General features: G+C 53.9%; 1 protein-coding gene across 1 annotated transcript; it reads right to left on the reverse strand.

Moving 5' to 3' along the window:
* Positions 1 to 15,173: 15,173 nt before the first annotated feature.
* Positions 15,174 to 27,436, reverse strand: FAM78A (family with sequence similarity 78 member A). Its single transcript, XM_052647803.1, has 2 exons — positions 26,524 to 27,436; positions 15,174 to 16,050 (listed from the first exon to the last, which is right to left on the reverse strand). Exons 1-2 carry the CDS (start codon positions 26,844 to 26,846, stop codon positions 15,522 to 15,524), a joined length of 852 nt encoding a protein of 283 aa, XP_052503763.1. The 5' UTR covers positions 26,847 to 27,436; the 3' UTR covers positions 15,174 to 15,521.

Genomic DNA, 27,436 nt, shown 5'->3' on the forward strand with positions numbered 1-27,436 from the left:
CCGCCAGGCTCCTCTGTCCATGGGACAATCTCGGCAAGAACACCGGAGCGGCTTGGCACTTCCTCCTCCAGGTCGATCTTCCTGACCCAAATATCCGATCCGTGTTTTCTGCGTCTCCTTTGGCAGGCCGAGCCTTTACCGCTGAGCCACCTGGGGAGACCCCATGTTGTGCATGTATGTTATAGCAATAATAATAGCAATCAATACCATCGGCCTTCTCAGCTCAGGACGCTGACAGTGCTCCGGGAGGATAACCCATAAGCCAAGGTGAAGGCAGTGCTCTCCTCCAGGACCACATGCGTCTGAGCTCAGGACCATGGCGAACACTCACTGTAGCCTTCAGCGCCTGGGGAGCACAGGGTAAATAAAGCCCACAGAGCCGGGCAGACACAGTCAGGCCGGCTGCCCATTCCAGGGAGGCTGCCCAAGGAGGGGTGCTGGACTTTGTGGAGAGGTTTTTGTGTTTTTTTTGATGATTTAATTTCATTACTGCAAATTGGTCATAGTTGTCTCTTATGATCCTTTGTATTCCTGGGGTGTCAGTTGTAACTTCTCTTTTTCTTCTTCTGATTTTATTGATTTGGGCCTCTCTTACTCTTGATGAGGCTGGCTAAAGTGCTGTCAGTTTCGTTTAGCTTTTCAAAGAACCAGCTCTTTTAAGTTCTATTGATTTTTTTAATTTTTTGGTCTTTCTGTCTGCTCCAATCCTTATGATTTCTTTCCTTCTCACATTGAGCTTTGTTTATTTTCTAGTTCCTTCAGTTGTAAAGTTTGGTTGTTTATTTGAGATTTTTCTTGTTTCCTGAGATTTGGCAAAAAACTTCCCTCTTCCCTCTAGAACTGCTTTTGCTGGGTCCCATAAATTTTTAATAATTGTGCTTTCATTTGTCTCCAGGTATTTTTTGTTTCTTCTTTGATTTCTTCAGTGGTCCATCGGTTGTTTAATAGTACATTATTTAGACAACACATGTTTTTGTTCTGTTTGCAATTTATTTCTTACGGTTGATTTCTAGTCTCCTCACATTATGGTTGGAAAAGATGCTTAATATGGGTTTTCTGTATACCCATTATAGATTTTGGCTTTGTAGTTACCATGACAAGGGTGTGTGTATATATATATATATATATGTATACATATATGATTTATTTCAATTAATAATCACACATAATTATTTTAACTTGCTGATCTCTTAATTGCAAACCCATTTTAACTCTGCATTTTAGTCTTCTCCCCCCATGACCACTGTTTTTGATATCATATTTTGTAACTCTGTTTTGTGTATCACTTATTGCGGATGGAATGATTTATTACTTTTGTCTTTTAACCTTCCTACCAGCTGTATACATGGTTGGTTTCCTACTTTTACTATGTATTTGCCTTTACCGATGAGCTTTTCCCTCCGTAATTTTCAGGAAATGTTTCTAGTTGTGTCCTTTGCTTCTTCATCTCATGGAATGAAAAAGAAGTCCCTTTAACACTTTTTGTAAAGTTGCTTTGGTGACGCTGAACTCTTGGCTTTTGTTGATATTTAGTCTCTAGGTCGTGTCTGACTCTTTTGTGACCCCCTGGACTGTAGCCCACCAGGCTCCTCTGTCCATGGCTTTTATCAGGCAAGAATACTGGAGAGGGTTGCCGTTTCCTTCATCAGGGAATCTTCCTGACCCAAGGGTCAAACCCAAGTCTCCTGCATGGACAGGTGGGTTTTTTTTACCACTGAGCCACCAGGGAAACCCCTTTGAGCTTTTGCTTATCTGCAAAGCTTTTTACTTCTCCATGAAATCTACATGAAAACCTTACCAGCTAGAGTATTACTGGTCGTAAGTATTTCCCTTTCATCACTTGAACTGTATCATGACACTCCCTTCTGGCCTGCAGAGTTTCTGCTGAAAAGTCAGCTGTTAGCCTATGGGAATTGTTTTGTACATAACTGTTGCTTTTTCCTTGCTGCTTTTAATACTCTTTTTCTTTTTTAAATCATTTTTTAATGCAGTGTATGTCGCTGAGGCCCTCTCTTGGTTGATCCTTTTGGGAGCTCTCTGTGCTTCCTGGCCCTCCACGTCTGTTTTCTTTCCCAGGTTAGGGAAGCTTTCAGTCACTGCGTCTTCGAATATGTTCTCCTTCTTCTGAGACTGTTGGTTATTATGCATGATGTCCCAGAGGTATCTTAAGCCGTCCTCATCTCTTTCCATTCTTTATGCTTTTTGTTGTCGTTCAGATATTTAGTACTCTGCCTTCGAACTCACTGATCCGTCCTTCTATCTTTTCTAATCTACTGTCGATCCTGTATTCTAGTGAATTTTTTATTTCGGGTACTGTATTCCTCAACTCTCCTTGGTTCTTCTTTTTATATCTCCTAACTCTTCGTTAAACGTCTCACTGTGTTCATCCATTTTCCTCGCGAGTCCTTTGATCATCTTGTTGCTTCATTACCTGGAACTCTCTGCAGGGTGGATGCCCATCTCCACTTCACTTGGCTTTTCCTCTGGGGTTTCATCTTGTTCCTTTGTTTGCAACGTGTTCCTCCTGTTGCCTCATTTTTCTTAATTTGCTATTTTTATTGTGAAGTATCTGGTCGTTTGGTTATGTTTCCCGACCTTGGAGAAATAGCCGTTTACAGGAGGCGTCCTACGTGTGCCCCACAGCGCCTTCCCCTCTGGTCACCAGAGCTGTATATTTTCTAGGGGCACCCCCTCTGTGGGCAGCATGAGTCCTGCTGACTGCTGAGTGTGGTCCAGTGGGCGTGGCTGGCCCCCAGTCTGCTTGGTTGCCAGGCCCTGCCGGTGTGGAGGCTGCCAGCCCCTGTCGCCAAGTCCAGGTCACAGGCTGCGGTATCCCAAGGGGGCGGGGGTCCTGGTGTTGGTGCTGGCTCACTAGTGGGCAGAACCAGACTCTGAAGTGGGTGGTCCTGGGGCCAGGGTTCCTGGAGTTACTGGCACCTTGCTGGTGGGCGGGACTGATCCCTGAAAGGGCTGGACGCAGGTTCTAGGTGCCCCAAAGCCGGTGCTGGCCCACCAGTGAGGGGGCTGGGTCCCAAGGTGGCTTGCTGAGGGCTCCAAGGTGTCTCAGAGGTGGTGTGGGCCTGCTGGTGGCGGGCGGGGTGGGGGGTGGGGTGCGGCGGCCAGGCCTGGAGGGGCGGGCTGCAGGCTGCAGTGGTCTTGGGGCTGGTGAAGACTGACCGTGGGTGCGATCAGGGCCCAGGAGATCCCAGGGCTAGTGCAGGCTACTGGTGGATAGACCCTGGTCCTGGGGTCTCTGGCTGCAGGGCCCAGGGGTCCCAGAGCTTATATCAGCCCACCGCTGAGTGGGGCCCAATCCCAGGGCAGCTGACTGAGGGGCCCAAGGTGTCTCAGCGCTGGTGGTGGTGGCCTGCCCAGTGGGGAGGGCCGAGGCCTGACCCCTTTCAAATGACAGCCTGTACCCTGGGTCTCTGTGTGTGGGAATCCTGTGTGTGCCCTTTAGGAGCAGAGTCTCCATTTCCCAGAGTCCTCTGGGCCTCCCGAATGTATGACGCCCTGCTGGCCTTCAAGGACAGAGGTTCTGGGGGCTCCTCTTCCCATGGCAGACCCCAGGGCTGTGGAGCCTGCTGTGGAACTCAGACTCCCTCACTCCTCGGGGGAATCCCTGCAGCTGCAATAATTTTCTCATTTGGAGGTCACCCACCCAGGGGTATGTGCCCTTCCTACACCCCAACTCTGTCTCTCCTTCCCGCCGCATCCCAGGGCTGGTGCCAGGCTGCCAGTAGGTAGACTGGGTCCTACTGCAAGTTGCAGGACTGTAGTGGTCTTGGGACTGGGGCTGGGCCTCCCACTGGTGGGCAGGCCAGGGCCCAGGGTTTCCTGAGTTGAGTACTTGCCCACTGTCTGTGAGGCTGGTCCCCAGGCTAGATCTGGCTGGCTTATGGGCAGAGCCAGGGCCTCAGGGACTCTGGGATTGGTTCCTGCCCACTGCTGGGTGGAGCCTGGTCTTGAAGTCCCTGGCTGCCAGGCCCCTACGAGTTCTGAGTCTGGTGCCGGTCCCTTGAGCCGGTCCGCCCTGGTGGACAGGGCCTTGTCCAGGCGCACTGTAGGCCTGAGGATTTTTTTCTGACTGTGTTTATCTCACTGCACCAGATTTTAGTTGCACCACTCAGGATATCTTCAGTTGCAGCAGGTGGGATCTCGTGTCTCGACCCGGGATTGAAACCAGGTCCCCTGCATGGGGAGCGTGGGGTCTCAGCCACTGGACCACCAGGGAGGTCCCGGCTCAGGAGATCTTAAGACAGCCTGCCCGCTGGTGGGGGGGGCTTTGTCCCCACGCGGCTCGCCGCTTGGCCTGAGATGTCCCAGGCCTAGGGCCGACGGGCTGGCGGGCAGGGACAGGTCCTGGCGCTAATGACCTCGGGAAGGTTTCCAAAATGGCACTCGGCAGTGCCAATGTCCATGCGGTAGAAGCAGCCCCTGGATCTGCGGCCAGCACCTGTGTCCCCGGGGTGTGCTCCAGTCGCCTCCTGCCTCTCTGGGAGGCTCTCCAAGGTCAGCAGGTGGTCTGATCCGGGCTCATTTCAAATGACTGCCTCTGCCCTGGGTTTCCACGTGTGTGAATCCTGTGTGCGCCCTTTAGGAGCAAAGTCTCCATTTCCCAGAGTCCTCTGGGCTTCCTGAATGCACAATGCCCTTCTGGCCGTCAAGGACAGAGGTTCTGGGGGCTCCTCTTCCCATTCCAAACCCCAGGGCTGTGGAGCCTGCTGTGGAACTCAGACCCCCTCACTTTTCAGGGGAACCTCTGCCATTGCGATTATTTTCTCATTTGGAGGTCACCCCCCAGGGGCACGTGTCTTTCCTACTACACCCCAACTCTGTCTCTCCTTCCCACCTCATCGTGATTCTCTCCTTGTATCTTCAGCTGTAGGTCCTTTCGGGTAGATTCTGGTCCCTCTGCTGAATGGTTGTCCTGGGATTTTCAGTGTTTCCCTTGTAGGAGGGGCTTCCCTGGCGGGTCAGTCAGTAAGGAAGCCGCCTGCAATGCAGGAGACCCGGGTTCGATCCCTGGGTCAGGAAGATCCCCTGGAGAAGGTAATGGCAAGCCACTCCAAGATTCTTCATGCCTGGAGAATTCCATGGACAGAGGAGCCTGGAGGGCTATAATCCATGGGGCCACAGAGAGTCGGACACGACCTGGCAACTAAGCCCTACCACCTGGTAGGAGATGAGCTCAGGGTCTCCCTCCTCTGCCATCTTGGACCAGAATTCCGTTAAGCAACCAAGTTTATCCCCATTCTCTGTACCCACGCCCATGTATCCTACTCAAGGTCATGTGGCCCCGCTGAGCTCACCGTGACCCTCTCTGCCTGAGTGGCCAGGATGGAACAGGAGCTGCTGCCATCTGCAGAGACCCGAGAGCTCCTCCCGACACGCAGGGGGTCCGGCACGCGGCCTCCACCACTGTCCTTCCCAGAATCATCTCTGGGTTGTTCCCAAGTGATGGCACCTTCTGGAGAGCTGCTGCCGCCACTGCACAATTAACCCCAGGCATGGCCGAGCACCCCCTGTCCTCTCTGCTCCTAAAATAACGAGCACTCCTTCCCCAGGCTCGGCTTCGGCCACCGTCTCTCCAAAGGGCTCCTCACCATCCCAGCCTGGGGGGCTTTCCCAGTTCCGGCTTTCCAGGCAGTGCTGCTTCCCCACCCCACTCTCCTGAGACTCAGACTCTTTGGTTCATCCTCCCGGTCTCCCTGACAAAGCCCGCTCCTCTGGGAAGACTTGCCCACCCTCTGCTCATCCTCGGGGCTGTGGGCTCCAGGCTGCTGCCTCTCAGGCACAGAACAAACAACTTCATACATGGGAGATGACCAAAAGTGCATTTGTCGGGACGACCCTGGGGCTCCAGTAGCTAAGACTCCATGTTCCCAATGCAGGGGTCCCAGGTTCGGTTCCTGGTCTGGGAACTAGATCCCGCAGGCCGCAACTAACAGTTCACATGCTGCAACTAAAGAAGACTTTGCAGGCTGAAACAAAGATCAAAGATCCCGCATGCTGCAATTAAGACCCAGTATAGCCAAATAAGTGGGCTTCCCCGGAGGCTCAGGTGGTAAAGAATCTGCCTGCCAATGCAGGAGACACAGGAGACATGGTTTGACCCCTGGGTTGGAAAGATCCCCTGGAGGAGGAAATGGCAACCCACTCCGTGTTCATGACTGGGAAATCCCATGGACAAAGGAGCCTGATGGGCTACAGTCCAGGGAAGTCAGTCACAAAGAATCGGACTTGACTATGCGACTGAGGACACACACAGCCAAATAGAGAAGGAAATAAATGTTTTCTAAGGGTGTTTCTCAAAAAGGGAGCGCTGGTGTGTGCTATAGGACGGGGAACCTGAAAACATGTTCAATGAGGAAGCTAGGCAGAAAAGGCCACCTTTCGCAGGAGTCCATCCACACAAAATGTCCAGAATAGGGGCATCTATAGAGACAGAAAACGGATGAGTGATTGCCAGGGCTGGGTTGTTTGGGAGGGCGTGGGCCAGCGATAGTTAATGGGTGCAGGGCTTCCTTTGGACATGAAAATATCCCCGAATTCACTGGCGATGGGTTCACAACTCTGTAAAGATACCAAAAACCATACAATTGGACACTTTAAATGGGTGACTCTTGTAGTCTGTGAACTGTATCTCAATAAAGCTATGGGAAAAAAAAGTTTAAGACACCCGTCTGGAAGACCAGCGAGCCCTCAGTGTATATTCGTGGAGGACGTGTGTGTGCTGAGTCACTCAGTTGTGTCCAGCTCTTTCGTGACCCCATGGAATGTAGACCGCCAGGCGCTTCTGTCCATGGGATTTCCCAGGCAAGAATACTGGAGTGTGTTGCCAATTCCTCCTCCAGGGAACCTTCCCGGTCCAGGGATCAAGCCCACATCTCCTGCGATGCAGGTGGGTTTTTTACCACTGAGTCATCAGGAAAGCCTCTATTTGTTGAGGATGCTGAGTCCTAAAAAACCAGCTCCTGTCATCTGGATGTTGTCGAGACTTTTAGCCACAATGAAAGAAGGAATCTCTGATCTCTCATGTAAACCGGGGTCCAGGGTAATCCTTCTCAGGCAGCCCCCTCTGCACATTTAACATTGAGCAGCACCCTCAGGGGAGGGCGGGAGAGTGGGGGGTGGTGCATGTCCCAGCTTGCAGATTAGGAGACGGGCATAGGCGAGCAGCCCGACCTCTCTCAGCGAGACAAGTGGCAGCCAGGAATAGCGCAAGGCGTCTAACTGCGTCCTGCCTGCTGTAAACACCCAGCCGCGCCACCCTTCATCTGTCTGATTTTAAAAAGGACCATAAAATACGAACCAGGGCAGCGGCCCTGAAACCTGAGTTGGGCTCAAGCTGATGGAGAATTTCGGCGTTTCCCAGTCTGCAGGGACATGTGGGGAGGCCTGGCGGCTCGGAGCTGGGCTGGCTTCTGCCAGGACGGGTGTCAACCGTGTGGCTCTGCCTCTCTGGTCACAGGCACAGAGGCCGAGCTCATGGCAAAGATGTACTTTTTGTTTTTTTGCATTGGATAATTTCTGTCTTCCAGCGCCAGAGGGGCTGCTGATGACACCTACTAAGCCACATACTTGGGGACCTTGTGTGCCAGTTAATGAAGGAACAATTAAGGGCAGTGTGGTAGAATTGGGGTGTGGTGGAAAATGGGGGGCGGGGGTAGCCCAAAAAGCCAAGTCAAAAGACAGCTGTTTGGCTGCAGCGGCTGAGCCCCAGTGCTGCAACTACGGAAGCCCGCGCGCCCGAGAGCCTGTGCCCTGTAACCAGGGAGGCCGCCGCTGGGAGAAGCCATGCACCGCAACTAGAAAGCGGCCCCCACCCTCTGCAGCCACAAAGACCCAGTGCAACCAAAAAGAAATAAGGAAATAAATAAATCATTAAAAAAAAAAAAAGACAGCTGTTTGAAAGCAGCCCAGCTCTGGGCCTTCCCAGCTGAGGGACCTTCAGCAAGGCCCTCAGCCCTTTTGGAGAGTCAGTTTCCTCATCCACAGAAGAAGACGAACACCATTTATGATGTATAGGGACAGGAAGGGGCTTCCAGGTGGTTCAGCAGTAAAGAATGTGCCTGCCAGTTCAGGAGACATGGATTCCATCCTCGGATGGGGAAGGTCCCCTGGAGAAGGCATGGCAAGCCACTGCAGCGCTTTTGCCTGGAGAATGCTATGGACAGGGGAGCCTGGCGGCCTCACAGAGTCGAACACGACTTAGCGACCAGACAGCAACAAGGATGGGAAGGGGTGGTGGCAGGCCAAGCGTTCGCTCTTTAGATGCCCGTCTTGGTAGGATTTCGTTCTACTAATGATTCGGATGGATCCTCGGTGGACAGTGTGTGCACACTATGGTCCATACCTACGATGTTTTCCTTAATGGAGGGCCCAGATCCCAACCAGGAGAGAAACAGTCTCCTTGGGGCCATTCAGGCAGGATAGATAAGGACCAAGAGACCACTCAAGCCCGAGGGGAGAGCGAGTACGTGAGCAATTAGAAACGTCCAAGGGCCTGAGAGTATCACCAGCCTCTGGCTTTCTGCAGTCGACAAAAAGCTGTCTCCCTCTTGGACCCAAATGGGGTTTCCTCTAGGCCTCAGCTGAGCCACAAGGTGGGGCACACGTCTGCTTGCAACGCGGGAGACCTGGGTTCGATCCTTGGGTCGGGAAGATTCCCTGGAGAAGACAATGGCAACCCACTCCAGTACTCTTGCCTGGAAAATCCCATGGATGGAGGAGCCTGGTAGGCTACAGTCCATGGGGTCACAAAAAGTCAGACACAACTGAGCGCCTTCTCTTTCTTTCTTTTTTCCATGCTTCAGGGCCCAAACTAGAGGGACTCTGTCCGGAACAGAGGCTGGGCTGTACCCAGAAGTGGCATTAGAAGGGGGAAGCAGGCTGGGTGTTGAGGCCTGGCGCACCTGCTCCTCCCTGGTGTCTTGGGGGAGGTGGGCCTGGCCCAGTCCAGACAGCCGACTCCTCACACCCTGACTCCTGGGGGGTGGGACGCTGCAACAGCCGGTGGGAGCCTGGTGTGTGTCTCACCCCAGTCTGGGGGTTCTAAATTTAACCTGCTATCAGCCTGAGAGGCCGGAGGCTTCCACCGAGTGACAAAATGCCACTTGGAATGCAGTATGCTCGCTCATAAGCGCTCCCCCTGCACAATCCCTTCCCAAATGTCACCCCCAAACGCAGGCAGCCATCTGAGCATCCTCGCCCGTCAGCATGAAGATTCGAATGTCTGAGAAACTGAGGACCCTAATGGGGTCCAGCCCGGCTTCCTCCTGCCGTGAGCCAGGGCCGCACCCCACTGTCTGTTGATACGTGCAAACACATACATTCACACATGTCCAAGCACACACACACGCATGCCATAGACTCATGGGCAGAGCGCAGGAGCTGACTCTGAGGTCGAAAGCCAAACCACGACAGCGAACTGCACCACCCATAAGCCATCTTGGTGGAGGGCGGCCAGGCCTATTATGCAATTTCCTGCTCTGGTGTTTCAGACCCCGGAGACAGGATGCAGAGTGCCGTTGGGATGCTGTAATGCGAGAAGCCCAGGAAGACACCAAACCAACGACCGCAGTGAATGGGGCCCCGGGATCTCTGCAGCCCGCTGACCGGTCGGCCTCTCCCAGGCCGGGACCCAGCGGGCTCACCGTGGGCCAGGGCCCGGAGAGCTGACCACACAGGGACTTCCTGTCGGGGGAGGAAGGCATTTCCTGCCTGGGGAACCCAGGATGGACTGAGCCACAAGCAGGGGGGCCTTCTTATTGTTTTCTTTGTTTCTGGTTTTTGTTTTTTTTTTTAAATTTTAAAATCTTTAATTCTTACAAGTGTTCCCAAACATGAACCCCCCTCCCACCTCCCTCCCCATAACATCTCTGTGGGTCATCCCCATGCACTAGCCCCAAGCATGCTGTATCCTGCGTCAGACATAGACTGGCGATTCAATTCTCACATGATAGTTAGTATACATGATAGAATGCCATTCTCCCAAATCATCCCACCCTCTCCCTCTCCCTCTGAGTCCAAAAGTCCGTTATACACAGCTGTGTCTTTTTTCCTGTCTTGCATACAGGGTCATCATTGCCATCTTTCTAAATTCCATATATATGTGTTAGTATACTGTATTGGTGTTTTTCTTTCTGGCTTACTTCACTCTGTATAATCGGCTCCAGTTTCATCCATCTCATCAGAACTGATTCAAATGAATTCTTTTTAATGGCTGAGTAATACTCCATTGTGTATATGTACCACAGCTTTCTTATCCATTCATCTGCTGATGGACATCTAGGTTGTTTCCATGTCCTGGCTATTATAAACAGTGCTGTGATGAACATTGGGGTACATGTGTCTCTTTCAATTCTGGTTTCCTCGGTGAGTATGCCCAGCAGTGGGATTGCTGGGTCATAAGGTAGTTCTATTTGCAATTTTTTAAGGAATCTCCACACTGTTCTCCATAGTGGCTGTACTAGTTTGCATTCCCACCAACAGTGTAGGAGGGTTCCCTTTTCTTCACACCCTCTCCAGCATTTATTGCTTGCAGATTTTTGGATCGCAGCCATTCTGACTGGTGTGAAGTGGTACCTCATTGTGGTTTTGATTTGCATTTCTCTGATAATGAGTGATGTTGAGCATCTTTTCATGTGTTTGTTAGCCATCTGTATGTCTTCTTTGGAGAAATGTCTATTTAGTTCTTTGGCCCATTTTTTGATTGGGTCGTTTATTTTTCTGGAATTGAGCTGCATAAGTTGCTTGTATATTTTTGAGATTAGTTGTTTGTCAGTTGCTTCATTTGCTATTATTTTTTCCCATTCAGAAGGCTGTCTTTTCACCTTGCTTATATTTTCCTTTGTTGTGCAGAAGCTTTTAATTTTAATTAGATCCCATTTGTTTATTTTTGCTTTTATTTCCAGAATTCTGGGAGGTGGATCATAGAGGATCCTGCTGTGATTTATGTCTGAGAGTGTTTTGCCTATGTTCTCCTCTAGGAGTTTTATAGTTTCTGGTCTTACATTTAGATCTTTAATCCATTTTGAGTTTATTTTTGTGTGCGGTGTTAGAAAGTGATCTAGTTCCATTCTTTTACAAGTGGTTGACCAGTTTTCCCAGCACCACTTGTTAAAGAGATTGTCTTTACTCCATTGTATATTCTTGCCTCCTTTGTCAAAGATAAGGTGTCCATATGTGTGTGGATTTATCTCTGGGCTTTCTATTTTGTTCCATTGATCTATATGTCTGTCTTTGTGCCAGTACCATACTGTTTTGATGACTGTGGCTTTGTAGTAGAGCCTGAAGTCAGGCACGTTGATTCCTCCAGTTCCATTCTTCTTTCTCAAGATTGCTTTGGCAATTCGAGGTTTTTTGTATTTCCATACAAATCTTGAAATTATTTGTTCTAGTTCTGTGAAAAATATGGCTGGTAGCTTGATAGGGATTGCATTGAATTTGTAAATTGCTTTGGGTAGTATACTCATTTTCACTATATTGATTCTTCCGATCCATGGACATGGTATATTTCTCCATCTATTAGTGTCCTCTTTGATTTCTTTCATCAGTGTTTTATAGTTTTCTATATATAGGTCTTTAGTTTTTTTGGGTAGATATATTCCTAAGTATTTTATTCTTTTCGTTGCAATGGTGAATGGAATTGTTTCCTTAATTTCTTTTTCTACTTTCTCATTATTAGTGTATAGGAATGCAAGGGATTTCTGTGTGTTGATTTTATATCCTGCAACTTTACTATATTCATTGATGAGCTCTAGTAATTTTCTGGTGGAGTCTTTAGGGTTTTCCATGTAGAGGATCATGTCATCTGCAAACAGTGAGAGTTTTACTTCTTCTTTTCCAATTTGGATTCCTTTTCTTTCTTTTTCTGCTCTGATTGCTGTGGCCAAAACTTCCAGAACTATGTTGAATAGTAGCGGTGAAAGTGGACACCCTTGTTTTGTTTCTGTTTTAATTTTTGGCCGCCCAGCGCGGCCAGCAGGACTTTAGTTCCCTGACCAGAGATCAAACCTGCAGCCCATGCAGTGGGAGGGCTGAGTCCCAACCACTGGACCGCCAGGGAAGTCCCTTGGCAGGGCCTTGTTATTAATAGGTGCCATTATTGGGCACCAAATGTGTGCCCCACAGTGACGCACTGAGGTTGAGAGCACACAGCGGAAGGTTTGGGGTGGGGTTCAAACTCTGGCTCTGCTTCTCCCCAGATGCGTGGTCTTGGGCAGCTTATCCACTTGCATTCTCTGTCAGTTTCCCCATCTGTGAAATGAGGACCAAGATAACACCTGGGGTGTAGAGAGGGTTCAGTGAGTTAACACCCAGAACCCAAGTGGAATGGGGTGTTCGACAATGACCTTGAGTCCATGGCCCATGGGTAGAGCCCACACCCACTCCAGGACTTCTGGGCTGTCCCAGCTCCCATCCTTCCATAGAAAGTTCTGATAGAAGATGGTATTTAGGATCAGTGCTCTGGCCCCACACAGCCCCTTTCAGGAGCTACAAATGTGGGCAGGGTGCAGGGCCCTGTCCTTGGTTGACCTTGACTTAGCAGCTGTGTCTCCATATGAAGATGGGTTTGCAAATCTGTGGGTAAGGACCCAGTCCACACACCAACCCTCCTGTCACACACTTTCTACTGTTTGCCAGAAAACCAAGCTGCCCCCAAGTCCTAGCTCCATATCCATCTCTTGCCCCAAGCCGGGGGCGCTGTGGGTGAGGAACCAATGTCCCCGGGCTGTGGACCGCAGAAGATGCGTTGGCAAAGTGACCTGCCTCCTCCTGGGTTCTTGTCCCAGGCCCTTAGCACCAGAACCCCCAGGCTCCAGCCATATACTCACCCCCAAATACATTCACGCCCGAGGCTGGAAATACAGAGCCATCAACACCATCCCGCCCCCTTGCCAGTGAACCCACCGCTTCAGAAACATCCAGATCCTAGCCAGGCCTGCTTTAAAATTCCATTTTATTTCTCTTTGTGAGTATTTGTTGCTGTTGTTTTAAAAAGGTTCACGGTACATTTTTGTTTTCGAGAGTCTTGTGCCTCCTGGTAAGTGCACTGCTTTGCTTTCACAGTACTCTCCAGACCGCGGACGGCCCTTATTGCTGAAGGAGTGTGTCCACGCCGGGGAGTGGGGACACCGGAGGGATTGGGGCGGGGAGCCCAGCTGAGAAGCCTGGGTCTGTGCTCCTGACCCGAGAGGCTGAGGGACCAGGCCAGGCTAAGCTAAGCATCCTTAGCCAGACCTCCAGCCTCCCCAGGGTCTTCCCAGCCCTGTCTTTAGAAAGGCCAGGAGGGGTAGAGAGAAAGGGGCGAGGGGTAGCAGATGCGGGTTGGGGGTGAGCCAGGCAGCAAGCTGACTGGGAGCCCAGGCTTGCGGTAGGCATGGAGGCGGGGTGGAGGCAGCCAGAGCAGTGATGGCCTCCGAGAGGGCCCTGCTCCCTCTCAGGGGGAGTGGGCCTGGGAGACTCTGCCCCCAGCAGCTCAGACCACCCCTCCCCCAGTCAGAACTCCTCAGCGAGGGCCCAGCCGAGAAGCAGCGCTGTGGTTCCTGACCCCTCGCCCAGAGCCCTCTCTCCTTTTTAGTGCAAGAAAGACCTGAGTGCAGAGAAGGGCCTAGCCACCTAGAGGCCAGGTCCCGTCCCTGGCAGCCGGACTTCGCCACCCCGGCGCCTCCACAACTTGTCCCCAGAGCAGGGGGCCTCGTATCCCCCTCGCTGGAGGCTGTGGCTTCTCTGGGTGGCAGGCCTCCCTCCAAACACACCAAGGGAAGCTGGTTGTTTCCCCCCACCACCCCCCAACCCCGGGGCCTGACAGGGGTCCCCAAGCACCAGGTGGGCCGCCAGCCACACCAAGTTCTCCCCCGTCCAGTGGTTCCAGGAGAGCTGCTCACCTCCCATTGGCAGCGGGCTCGGGAGATGGCTGGACAGTAAAGCACCCCTTGAATAAACGCAGTATCCCACGGATAAAGGAGCAGGAGGAGGACTCAGTGACCCATGCCCTCCCACAGTCACTGGGGCTCCTCCAAGTGGCTCATCTGTAGCAGAAATGCCTCATTTCCCTCATCTGACAGTTTTCTGTGCTTGATTACGATCCATTAGAATGAGGGACCCAGGTGACGTTGCTGTGGGTCTGGCAAGCTTGGAGGAAGAGGGCTTCAGCTGGGTGTCCCCTCAGCTCCTACAAGCAGCAGATGTTGCTAAAAAAAAAGCTTGGCGTCACTCAGGACCAGGTCCTGGGGCTCCAGAGTGCCCAGGCCCACTTCGATCCCGCAGCTACGGGGGCCCTCGTTCCCTTCTGTGTGGACAGGCAGCAGGGGCGGTGGGGTGTCTGCCTTCTGCCTTCCCAGACCCAGGAATGCCCATCTGTGGGTGCCCCCACCTCCAGCACTGCAGTGCCCAGAGCCTGTCTGCAGCCCTCCCCCAGAGTACCTGGTAGAGGCGTCCCCTGAGAAGATGCTGCAGGAAGGTGCAGGCCCTCTTATCTCTGAACTACAGCTGGGTAGGGTGGCTGGCCCCCTCAAGGCGTTGGGGACCAGTGTGGATGGAAACAGAAAAGCTGAGATGTGCCAACAGACCCATCCAAGGACCAAGGTGCTGGAAATTCCCCAAGTTCTTACCTGCAACTCACAGGACCCGCCCTCTCTCCTCCTAGCCCCACCCAAGGCCAAGTTCTGGCTGCAGAGGAGAGAGGTGAGACGCCCCCGGCTCAGAGCTCAGAGCCCTCTGTGCAGGCAGGGGGTCGGGGATGGGGTTCTATCTGGGGCAGAGAGAAGGGACTTTGGGGGCAGAATCGGTCTGTGGTTTCGGCTCAGCTAAAATGAAAGAATGGGCAGCTGGTCTCAGATCTATCTCGGCACCCCCGACCACCTGGGCAATACCCAGGAGGAGGGGCTTGGGGCTCTCCCTTTCCCCATCCCCTTCTCCCGCACCTCTGGCAGAAGATGCAAAGTCCAATAGAAAAGAGATCCTGCTTTCTTTGTTCCGGGTTTGTTTTTTTTTTTTTTCCTTTAAAATCAGCTTAAGGCAAAAGTTTGGCAAAGCAAGTCTACATAAGGCCGCGTGAAGGAGGATAGGGTGGGGGCGGGAGGGGGGAATCTTTCCCCTGGAGGGGCCCACCGCACCCACCAGGCTCATCACCAGCTCCTCCTCAGACCCTGAACCTCGTAAAGAGGGATTTAAAAAAAAAAAAAAGAACAGAAAAAGCAGTTGTTTCAGGGTGTCTGTTGCAAATGAATGAACTTGCGAGGAGAGGAAAGGAGACCCAGGGTGACACTGAGGGTGCATGTTGGGGGGTCGGTCCCGCCTGGGTCTCCCCCCTCCCCCAGGAAAGCAGGTTCCAGAAGGGCGGGGGCGGGGCGGGGTGGGGAGGGGCCATCCCAGGGGCATTCGCACAGTGAGATCCGCCCCGCCGGAGAAGGTAGAAAGGTTGTATTTCGCTGAATGACCACAGAGTCCGTGTGGGGGGTCGCTTGAGCGGTGTCCTCATCCGGGTGTCGCCCCGCGGGCGCCCCCAGCCGCTACCGGTGCTTGGGCGGGATCACCACCAGCGGCGGCCCAAACTTGGGCCGCCACATGAGGACCTGAGCGTCGTTGGCGTTGGGCTTGACCAGGGCGCTGGGCGGGATGGGCTCGTTCTTGCTCAGGATTTTGGGCTGGTCCTGGGCGATGGGCTCCCGGAGCCGGGCGCGCTGGCCCAGGGGCCGGGCGGGGTCCACCTCGATGCTCAGCTGCATGCGCCAGTGCAGGGTCTGCAGGATGACCATGTCGTTGGTCGAGGTGTTGGTGGCCACCAGCCACGTGATGAAGCTCTGGTCCCGGTAGATGTTGGTCAGTTTGGCCACGTTGCTCTCGCTGACGGGCACGGCCCACGTGACGCTGGGGTAGAAGTTATCGTTCATGCTAATGATGAACTTGGAGTTTCTCTTGGTGGGGCCCACGATGGTGCAGGTCTCTGTGGTGTTGCCGTACCACGGGTAGTTCACCCCGTCCGAGTCGCTGATGGCCTCAATCTTGCCTTCCTGGAGGTCTGGGAGCTCCCAGCTGGACCTGAGGATGGGAAGGCAGTTTACATCACCGGCCAGCCAGCCAACCACAGGCTGGTCTGCTTCCCTTTGTCCTGGCTGCTCACCTCTTGGCAGGCGGCGGGGCGGGGGGCGGGGGGCGGGGGGGGGGTGTTGTGCAGCAGCTGGTTGAGAGGGGTGGGCCGACAGGAAACAGACAACCCAGCATCAGGTTGGGGAATCGGGGCTCCCCTAGACCTGGCACCCCCCCCCAAAAGCCACATCCTATTCTCTTGCATCATCTCAGATTGGTCTCCCCCCACAGAAACCACTCTAGACACAGGCTGGACTTTGGGAAGCCCTGGCTGCTCCTAGCCTCAAGGGGATGTGTCCCGGGGTGGGGGCTGGGGGCAGCTCACAGTAATGGGGAACCCTGACATGCACTGTGCCCCCCACCCCAGGTCCTGGTGGCTGGTGGATCAGCTGCATGCAGCCCTGTGATTTCAGTGAGGGCAGAGGCCGCTGACTGCGAGAGGCTGGGGGTCGAGGGGGCTTTCCTGGACACAGCACATCAGGGCACCCTGCATGGAGTGCAGGGTGCAGGGAGTTTCTTTCTCTTGCTTTAGGGGCTGACAGGAAGCTGCAGGGCCCAGTGGCCGTGAGGTCGGTACTTCTAAGAGTGATTCCAGTCCCTCCACTGACCAGCACGTGACCTAGGTCAAATGCCTGCACTCCCTGAGCTTCGGTGTTAGCACCCGGGCCAGAGACACAGGAACCAGTGCCCAGAGCCCTCGCTCAGACTCTGTCCCCTCCCCTCCACGTCTGCTCCACCACGTGTGGGTCTGGGCTCCCTGGACCCCTGCCCAGCATGGCCAGCATCATAGGTAGTACCCCCTTCTTTCTGCTCATGCCAGCCTAGAAGAAGAAGCACAGTATGGCCTGAATTGCTCCCACCCACCCAGTCAGCCCGTCTTTGGAGCAGCAGAACCAAGAAAACCTAACCAGCTCATCTCAAAACACCACACTCAGTCCCTGCCTCCGGGCCAGCTATACAGTCAGTGCCTCCTGGCCTTGCTGCAGGTGCCGGGGGCTCAGTCTTGGGGGTGGAAGAAGGTGGCTGAGCTGTCTGTGGAGTTCAGACTCAGGAAACTTACTAGACTTGCTCAAAGTCTCAGCCACCCTCTCACTGGTCTGACACCCTGAGCAAAGTCCCTATACCCCCTGGGCCCCAGACTCATCACCTTGTCCCACCTGGGGTCACGGAAGGATTCAGGCAGGAACGTGCCAGCCCAGGGCAGGGCACAGGACAAAGGCCAGTGACTGGTGTCTGCTGGCTCCTGCCGCCATGGCTATTGCTATAATAATAGCTCTCAGACAGAAGAGGACACTGGCCTGTCCCAAGTCACTCTGAGGACACGTGTGGCTGGACAGCAGCATCCAGGGAACCCACCCCGAGAGACTCATCAACAATCACCTCCACCCCTCTAGGCAGATAAATTAAGGAAAGCTGTGGGTGGGGTCTTTTTCCTCAGATAATTCCGCTAAGCAGTGAGACCTAGGCACCTGCCACACCAAAGCTCGGGATGCTTTGCCCCCAGAATTCTGCATACCTGTGTACACTAGCAGTTCTCTCCAGAATATATATTACAAAATGCATTTTTATTCACGGCAACACTGTTCACAATAGCCCAAATGTGGAAGCAACTCAAGTGTCCATCACTGGACGATGGATAAAGTGGTCTGTCCATTACAATGGAATATTATTCACCCTTAAAAAGGAAATTCTGACACACGCTACAACATGGATGAACCCTGAAAACATTATGTGAAGTGAAACAAGTCAGACGAAAGGACAAACACTATATGATTCCACATATATGAGGCCCCTTGAGGACTCAGACTCATAGAGACAGAAAGCAGGATGTGGTTGCCGGGGGCTGAGGGAGGGGCACGGGCAGCCAGGGTCCCATGGGTGCAATCTCAGTTGGGGAAGATGAACAATTTCTGGAAATAGATGCACAACAGTGTGGATGTTTTTAATACCCTTGAACTTAAAAATGGTTCAGATGATAAATTTTATGTATATCTTTGTTTTGTTTAGACACTCGGTCGTGTCTGATTCTTTGTGATCCCATGGACTGCAGCCCGTCAGGCTCCTCTGTCCATGGGAATTTCCAGGCAAGAATACTGGAGTGGGTTGCCATTTTCTCCTCCAGGGGACCTTCCCACAGGGATCAAAGCTGGGGCTCTGCCCCAGGTGAGGCAGATTCTTTACCACTGACCCACCAGGGAAGCCCATGTATGCTGCTGCTGCTGCTGCTAAGTCGCTTCAGTCGTGTCCGACTCTGTGTGACCCCATAGACGGCAGCCCACCAGACTCTGCCGTCCTTGGGATTCTCCAGACAAAAACAATGGAGTGGGTTGCCATTTCCTTCTCCAATGCAGGAAAGTGAAAAGTGAAAGTGAAGTCGCTCAGTCGTGTCCGACTCTTAGCAACCCCATGGACTACAGCCTACCAGGCTCCTCCGTCCATGGGATTTTCCAGGCAAGAGTACTGGAGTGGGGTGCCATTGTATAACTTAATCATAATTAAAAATGCATTCCTGAGATGCATCATTTAATGTTAGCAGTTAGTAAATGTGGTCACTACTGGAGGGAAAATTAGGAATGTGATTTTGCTAATTTTTCTGTTTGCTTCATTAAAAAGGTCACAAATTAGTGTAACACCTGTCTCGTAGGCCATCTCCAGCCTGGGGCCCTGAGCTCATCAGACTCCAAGGGAGGAGGTCACAGTTGTGAACCTGGAGACTCAGCTGTCCCAGGGGATGGCTGCCATGGACCAGAGAAGGGGGTCAGGGTCCCTGTCCTGAATTTCTCAGAAGCCTGTGTCCCACCTGCCTCCAGCCTCCTGGAAGGCACCCACTCTACCTTCTCACGGTGTTTCACTCTTAAAAATTGTTTTTGGTTTTTTTTTTAAGGCAGAAAGCCATCTTGCCAAAGGCCCCCTTTCACTTCCTAAGAGCTGGCTTGTTTGGGGGAGTGGGGCTTGGTACCTGCATGGCCCCCGCACTCTGTGTCTCAGCCTCTGACCCCAAAGCTTCAGGTTCCCTTTCCCCTACCAGCCCCCACAAATGCCCAGGCGCTGGCTCAGTCATAGATGGTGACGGTCCCCGTGAGCGAGCAGACAGCCCTGTTTCACGTGGCGTATTACTCAGAACCAGGGCCAAGGGCGTCTGTTTTCACATCATCACAGGCCAGCTGAGATAGCTGCGGTCCCCTTGGTCCAGTCTCTGAGTCGAGGCGGTACGAGGGGGCGTGGGTAAGGGCACAGTAGCTGACGGATGCGGGCCAACCCGGGGCCAGTATCCCCCTGGCTACAAGCTCTGGTCAAGTCACAGATGTCAGCTCCACACTGGTCCACCGTGGTAATCACACCCACCTTCCAGGTTTCTGTGATGATTAAACCTGTCGACACGTACCACCTGGTATGCGATAAACAGCAAAATGTGGAAACTCCCGGAGAACATCTTTGGGAGCCGTGCCTCTCACACTAATGGATTTGCCAGCCCCGATGTGACCTGAGGCCTTCTGACCTCATTTATGTTTCCAGATTATCTGGGCTCTGAAAGGAATAATTCCATACAGTTCCTGCCTCAAAGACTTCCTGTTTTCTGCAGGGACATCGGGCTTCAAGGCAGACCCTCGATTTTCCGCTCCCTGCACACCCTAAGCCTTCTAGTTTGCAAGTTGAAGACAGTACAGCTATAGATGTCACTGAAAGGTCTGGGCAAGGCTCTCGGGTCCACACAGATGCCCAGGCACCACCAGATCTAGGTAGAGGAGGGGGATTTGTGAACACAAGTAACCGCCCATTTCTGCCCCAGCACCTCCTGTCCAGACCCCAGGGCAGTCCTATCAGGCCCCCCACAGGGGAGCAGGGGACATGGTCTCCCCCGTGTCCTCTCCCCTTTGCTCGCCGGCCTGCACTGGTCTTCAGGGCGACAGTGGCCACAGGAAGTGTGGCACCAGCGCGAAGTGAAAAAGTTGTTCAAAAGTTAAGAACTGCCACGTGGTGACCGTGGAGCCTGGCACCAGGCCAGGGGCCCTTCAGAGCACAGGACCCCACCGTGCCCACGCCCAGGAAACTGGCCCGCTTCCCGTCACTCTCCTACCCTCATTCCGGAGGTGTGGGAAAGCAGAGGACGGCAGGCAAGTCCATGCTTCCAGCCGGACCGCAGATGCTTTCTGGGGCCCATTGGCAGCACATCTGAGCCAGACTCCTGAGTTCCCCTCAAACCCCACTCCTTCTGCAGCGCCATCCAAAGCCACTCAACAAACATCTGCAGGGACCCCCCCACGGGCGCTGGCCACCCCACCATGGCGACCCGGTCATCGGCGATGTCGGGGGCCCTGCACCCTCTGGATGCCCTATTCCATCCCTGACTCCCCCTTTCTCACCTCCAGACTGCCTCCCGCACCCTCCCGCCTCGTCCCTGGCCACGACCCTTCACCTCTCCCAGGTCTCCTCCTGCCCTCGGCCAAGCTCTCCTCCCTGAAACACAAGTGGTCTTTAAAAACACAAAACGGACGGCACGCTTCCTTCCTCCAACCCCTTTAAATCTGCTGTGACCCCCCTCCCCACGGCCCTAAAAGTCAGATGCAGGCGAAGCTGAGGGCCCCCAGGTGCATGCCTGCATGCGTGCACACACAGTCTGCAGCGTGCAGACGCTCCGAGCAGTGTGACTGACGGAGAGTGAGTCTGAAGGGGTTACAAAAGGCCTTCCCTGCAGGCCAGAGAAGGGGTTGAGGCTGTGCCAAAGGGTGCCCACAGAGGCTGGGGAGAGTCACCCTATGACTCAGGGCCCCAGGCCCAGCCACCAGCCCGAAGTTGGCTCTGCTCAAAGGCCTGTGGGTAGACAGGGAAGGAAACCAGAGGTGCCCAGAGGCCAAAGGTGTGACCCTCCTGTGGCCTCTGTTTCCTCCCACCTCACCGCTCCCTCTTGCCCAGGCCACAGTCCCAGGGCCTGCCACGTGGCAGAAAGGGCCCGACAGCACCTGTTTTAGTTTTCAGTTTCAAAAGCTGTGCTTTTGTTTTGTTTTTAAAAAGCAAGCCATAGAGAAGTACCTAAAGTGAGAAACGCGAGTCCTGCCTTCCGGGCCTCCCCCTTCCTCGCTGAGGTTACTCACCACACCCCACTCTGGTGAACATCCTTCTGAAGCTTTCTCCCTGCACATACCCAGTATATGTTCAGTTTTTAGTGACAGAATCTTAATTTGAGCCCCTCCTCGTCCTATGTAGCAGCCTCGCCATACTCGGCCCTGGAGACAGGACACTGGGGGTGTTCGTGGCTCTTTGCCATGATGGCCGGGGCTGGAGTTTCTGCCCGCAAACACGTCCATTCTGCCCTGCTCCTTCCATTCATGTATTCGTTGACTCATTTGTTCAGTAGACTTTTTTATGTGCTTACTACCTGCCAGGCACCAGGCCAGGGGCTCAGTTTCTGTTAAGACAGACGCCAGAACTACTGGGTTGGCCAAAAAGTTCGTTCAGGCATTTCCACACCATGAAAAACCCGAATGACAGTGCCAGAGCTGAAGGTCCCATGTACTTGTAACTCAGAAAGCTCATCTTCCAGAAGCTGCCCACATTGTACCTCCCGCACCAGGCATTACTGACCCTTTCCATTTCTAACCCAGATCCTATCAGCGGAAAAAAGAAAAAGGCATCTCCCCGTTTCATTTGCCACTCCCCTGATCATGGCGGCAGCCGGTGTCTCCCCGCATGGCCCGGGAGATGCCAGCTTCTCTTTTCCGCCCTCAGAAGGCGAGGGTGGGCACGATCGCCAGGCAGGGGCCAGTCCAGGGCAGTTCTTTTGGGGCCGGGCAGTACCCCTGCCCCCAACTTCCTCCCACCCCAAAGCCTGGAAACGAGGACTTCCCTCTCCGGCCTCCACCAGGGCCCCACAGATGGGGGAGGCCGCCTTCCGGCTGCAGAGAGGAAGTACCGTCCCCAATTGTTCTGCCCGGCCCCCTGGGCAGGCCCGGGCCGCAGGAAGACGCCACGTGGTTACCAGGCCATGCCTCCTGACCCAGCCCCAGACCTGCTGGAGCAGAGCAAGCCTTCTCAGACAAGTGGCCTCGGGTCTCAGCGGCCCCAGCCTCAGCATCAGTGAGGACCTCTTGGAGTCCCTGGGAGGCCAGAGAGAGACCGGGGAGCCAGGCAGAAGCCCCTCCACCCCTGCCCAGCCCTTTCCCACTGGCCTCACCATCCTGTGACAGCTCAAGTCATCGCAGGTCCGGCTGCAAAAACCCTGAGAGGTCTCGTCGCCAGAGACTCCCCTGCTCTAGGCGGGTATGGGAAACCCAACCCAAAAGAAGAAGAGCAACGACTCTAACCCAGCACTTGGTGCTGATTCCTGGCCGAGCGCTGTGTAACTGATGATGAATGAATGCTGGTTATGGTAGGAATAGCAACTATGCAACCAGTGTTTCGTATACACAGGCACTGTGCTGAGTCCTCATCAGGCACTATCTCATTTAGTCCCTCAACAACCCTATTTCACAGATGGGAACAGTGAGGCTCATAAAGGCTGGGAACCTGGCCCAAGCTTGCTGTACCTGTGGATGGTGGAGCTGGGGGGCCACGTCCTGCTGGACAAGGGCATGGGCAGGTGGCACTGTCAATCCAGACAGACCCCCACGTCTTGAGCTGTTCTCCTCCCCTCACCCCAAGCCTGCCCTTTGGCAAAACCTAGAGCCAGAGCCGGCCTTGACTTTGACTTTGGCCGTGGGCCAGATTCCCTGGGGGCTCCAGCGGGAGGGCAAATTAGGGATAACGTGAAGCGTCCCACACACAAGGGAGAAATTGGGACTTGTCACTTGGAAGATTGTGCCAGCTGACAGGTGGCGGCTGAGGATTGCGGAGGACGGGACTGTGGAGGCAGGCGTCTCCAACAGTTTTTTTTTGGGGGGGGTAGCCTTTAAAGCAATGTGGGCTGAACCCCAAACGATATAGAATCCTTTCAAGCTGGCACAAGAAACTCACCATTTTCTAGCTCTCGTCTTTAAGCTGGGGCATTACTGGGGTTTGGAGTGTGGCATTGTTCCACTGCAAACATTTCCAACCCACAATGTCATTCAAAAGGATTCTCCTGGATTATAGATTAATTTCAAGCAGGGATAATGTTTGGGGCTATTACAGGTTTTGGTTAAGTATTTGGAATTAATATTTTTAATACAAGAACAGAAACCCTAACCGAACCTTTGCCACCTGGCCATCTGCTCCCTGGGCCTTTAAAGCCCGGCGGGGGGCGGGGGGGCTTCATTTTAAGGCTTCAAATTGCCTGGATTCTAGCCCAGCAGTTCTCAATCAGGGGTGACTTTTTACCCCTCCTGGGGACATCAGGCAGTGTCTGGAGACATTTTTGGCTGTTAGGATTGGGGGAGGGAGGCTACTGGCGTCGAGTGGGTAGAGACCAGGGACCCTGCTCAATCTCCTGCAATGCACAGGACAGCCCCAGTCCCAGCAAAGTTAAGGGACAGCTCCGGGCAGCCTGAGGCCACCGGTCACCCCACCTCTCACCACCCTTGACTTCCCTTCACATCACGGGGCTTAAAAAAGTGAAGAAGCCTCGTTATCACGAGAGGTTTGGGATAGGGAAGTCTTTTCATCCCATCAAAATGCTTCCATCTGGGACTTCCCTGGCAGTCCAGTGGTTAAGACCCTGAGCTTCCAATATAAGGGACGTGGGTTCATTCCCTGGTTGGGGAACGAAGATCCCATATGCTGTGTAGCAAAAAAAAAACATATATGCTTCCATTGGCATTCAAGCAGGCATAGCTGTCCAGGCTTTTTCTGAAGGCCAGAGCCTCCCCACCGGCCAGAGGAACCATGCTACTTGATAATTCAGTTTCTTAATGCAGTTTTGTTGATTAATAATCAAGCAGTTTCCAACTGTGCATTTCAGCCACAGGGCAGTCACCTACAGCTGTCTTCTTCTCGAATCCTCCCAGCAGCCTACAGGCACTTCTAAGTCCCCATCCACAGATGGCAAAGCCTAACCTCCAAGAGGCAACTTGCCGAGGCCCCAGAGCCAGCACTGGGGTCATCCTGACCCCAGAGACTGAACTCATTAATGCCCAGTCCATCCTGCCCCTCCAGGGAGCCTCCAACTCTGCTCTTTCTCTGGGGCTGGTCCCATCTCCACTGGGACCTCAGTGGACCCTGGAGAAGGAGGTCCATGGGACACAGGGGTCCGTGCGCTGAGGCGGGTTCCAAGAAGGGGCAAGAACAAAAGGAAACACATACAGAACACGGAAAACGGCCTTCAACCACTTGAAAAATCACGCATGACTTACACTGTTAACTGTTCAATTCTTAAGTCAGGGAATAGGCTCTGTGTGAAAGAGGAAGACCTGGGCCAGGGAGAAAATTCAGCACAAGGAGTAATTTACATCTGTCTGAATTCAGCCAGATTCTTTTTACAGGTCCTATCACCCACTCCCTGTCTGACAGGAGGATCATTACAGTAACAACAGCATTACAGACAACAGTCACCTGCAGTAAGTATTTACTGTGGGCTTGGCGCAGGGCCGACAGCTTGACCAATGTCATCTCCCGTAATTCAATAAGCCCATGCTGCAAGGCCTATGACTGGCCTGGATTTGCAGACGAGGAAACCGAGGGTCAGAGTGGCTAAGGTCACACCCTGGAAACTGACAGAGCCTGGACTGGCGCCCAGGTCTGCTTGACTGCAGTCTAGGTGTGCACTGGGTTCCTCTAACCAGGAACCAAGGACTGGCACAGACAGAGAAAGGTCAGCTCAGGTCTCCCGATGCAGGCCTGCCTCCAGCCGTAGTGCCCGAACGGACCTGGAGCCACATCCATGCTCCAGGTAGCCCAAGGCCTTGACTCACAGGTGGGGAAACCGAGGCTCCAGGCCAGGCCTGCTCCCTCCCCACCACATAGCAAAACTCAGTCCCTTTAACCCTCCCCAACTTTCCTCTTCCTGGCGCTCACAGGAGGAGGACGGAACTTTCCAAGTTCAGAAGGACCCTCTGACTTCCCTATTCTTTCTCAGGAAGAAAACAAGCTTAGCCTAAAAGCCTAGAAAAACCTTTGTGTCTTGCCAGTTGTCCCAGATGCCCTGCAAAGCCTGAGAATATTTGGGCTTAAGACTTCTTAGGGAAGGTCCACACCAAGTAACTAAGAAGCATATTTCCCTTCTTGGGATGGAAAGTCAGTACCATCTCCCACCCGCCCCCCGCCCCAAAACCCCGCCTGATTTAATAACCACTTGGAGAGTCAGACCTGGAGCATAGCTGTCAGGTAGACAGAGGAGAGCCGAGGAGTGTCCAGATACGGCCCGCGTGCCTCTCGGGGTGGCCACGGTTACACCTAGTTTTCAGTTTTTCATGACCCTCCTGTTGCCTTGTAACATCAGAGTCACAGGTGGAGAAGCCACAGGATTTGCTGTCCCCCTCCATCCTCTCTAATTTTAGGTGGCCCCGGGGGTTCTTAAATCAGTTCCAAGTCCGAGGGCAAGTCTGCTACAGGACGGGGGAGGTGTGGTGCAGGGGTGGATCCTGAGAGAGACGCTGTGGGCGAGCATCCATGCCCACTCCCAGGGTCTAGTTGGGGGCTGCCTGCCTTCAGAAGCCTCCTCGCGCTCAGAAACAGCTATTGTCATCGCCCTGTCTTAGGCACCCCTTCAAGTTAAGTCACTTCCCTCTCTGTCTACCACTGCTCTTTGCACACTCAGGGTGACCATCTCTAAGATCAGGGCACCTGCCAGGATCCTAAGAGGCCACACCAAATGCTACATTATCCTGGGGACATTCTAGAGACCGGGCTGGAGAGAAGAGGCCTGTGGGCTCCTCTCAGCTGTTAGGGCCCCCTGGAGCCCTCTGCACACGGACGATGGAGGTCCACAGAAAGTGGCCTTCTGCCTCCGGAGACAGAGAACACTGCACTGCGATGCAAACCGCGTTTCTAAAACCCTCTCCAACAAAACTCCATCCTGAGCAGAGCAGAGCATCCCCCCAGGTCTTGCTGTGCCTCCGAAAATGTGGGGGGACAAGATCAGGCCCAACACAGAGCCCTGCACGCTAACGCTGGAGGCTGTGGAGGCCCGTCTCTCCTTCCCTGAGTGCCTACTACGACCACGTGGGCTGGCGGAGGCCTGAGCCGGGCCAAGCCCCGGCCCCTCCAGTGACCCGGGACAGCACACCTGCTTTGCCAAAGAGGCGCCCGGTGGAGCGTCCCTCTGCTTCCTGGGCATCTTGTGGGGAGGGAGATGGGAACCCTGGGGGGGCCAGGGACAGTGGAAGGGAAGGTCCTAGAGCTGTGACCCCCATCTGAATCAACAGGCAAGCCCTCTAGGTCGCCTGGCCAAGGAGGACTCTGAGAGCACTTACGCTTCCCTCTGGCCCTGGAGAGACCCCTCTCTAGCCCCCGCCTTCCCCCTTCGCCCCCCACCCAGCGGCCCCTCCCCGAGGTTTGCTCTTGAGCAGTACTCACATGCCCTGCTCCCCGTACTGGTTGTAGAACTCCATGTGGCTGCACGCCTGAATCCAGCCGACTATCCAGGTCTCCTTCTTGGGGATGGGCGGCATGACCACCTGGGCCGAGGCACGGAAGTGGGGTGTCCGGTAGCGGAGCACCACGCTGGAGGACTCATCGATGCTGGTGGGGATGGGGTCGATAGAGGCCTTCACATCGATCACCGTGATGCCTTCCCGGAAGACTCTGGCTTTGCCTCCGATGCTCTGAATGCAGCCCATGGCACACAGGACCACTCTGATCTCCAGGGAGGACCAGCAGTCCCAGGGGAAGCTGGGCATGGACAGGATGGAGGCCGCCGGACCCAGCGCAGACAGTAGCACAGCTCTTCAGTCTCAAATCCCAAGACCGATATCCATAGGATAGAAGATTCACTGAGTCCAGGGGGTTCACATATCACTACAGCGGGGCCACTTTATAAATAAGGATTTTGCTGCATTTCAAGGGCCCTGGGTTCTCTCTTCTTCTGCGAGCAGTGAACAAAAATCACCGATATTCTTTGGGTTAAAAAAAGGAAAGTTTGGAGGTTAATGGATAAGCATGTTGTTCAGACATCCAGCCCTTCCCGTGCCTCACACGCGAGGAACGCAGCTCCGAGACGCTCCCTGAAGTCTTCGGGCGAAGAAGGCAAACGCCGGCAGACACATAAATAAGGAAGGCTGCGTCCCCTGCGCGGTGCCGCCACCCCGGCTGCCAGAGACCGACTTCCTGCCCTTCTGCCTTCCGCACGCGCTCCGGCACACGCACCCGGCCGCTCGCCCAGGCCCGGTCGAATCAATGGGAGAGCAGTTTCTGTTCAGTCGGCCGAGGTCCGGGGGCCCTCGGGGGCTTCCAGGAGGGCGAGCGCCCGGCGCGGGCCGCCAGCGGGGTC

This window comes from Budorcas taxicolor, chromosome 11 (assembly GCF_023091745.1).
Source record: "Budorcas taxicolor isolate Tak-1 chromosome 11, Takin1.1, whole genome shotgun sequence".
Classification (NCBI taxonomy): Eukaryota; Metazoa; Chordata; class Mammalia; order Artiodactyla; family Bovidae; genus Budorcas; species Budorcas taxicolor.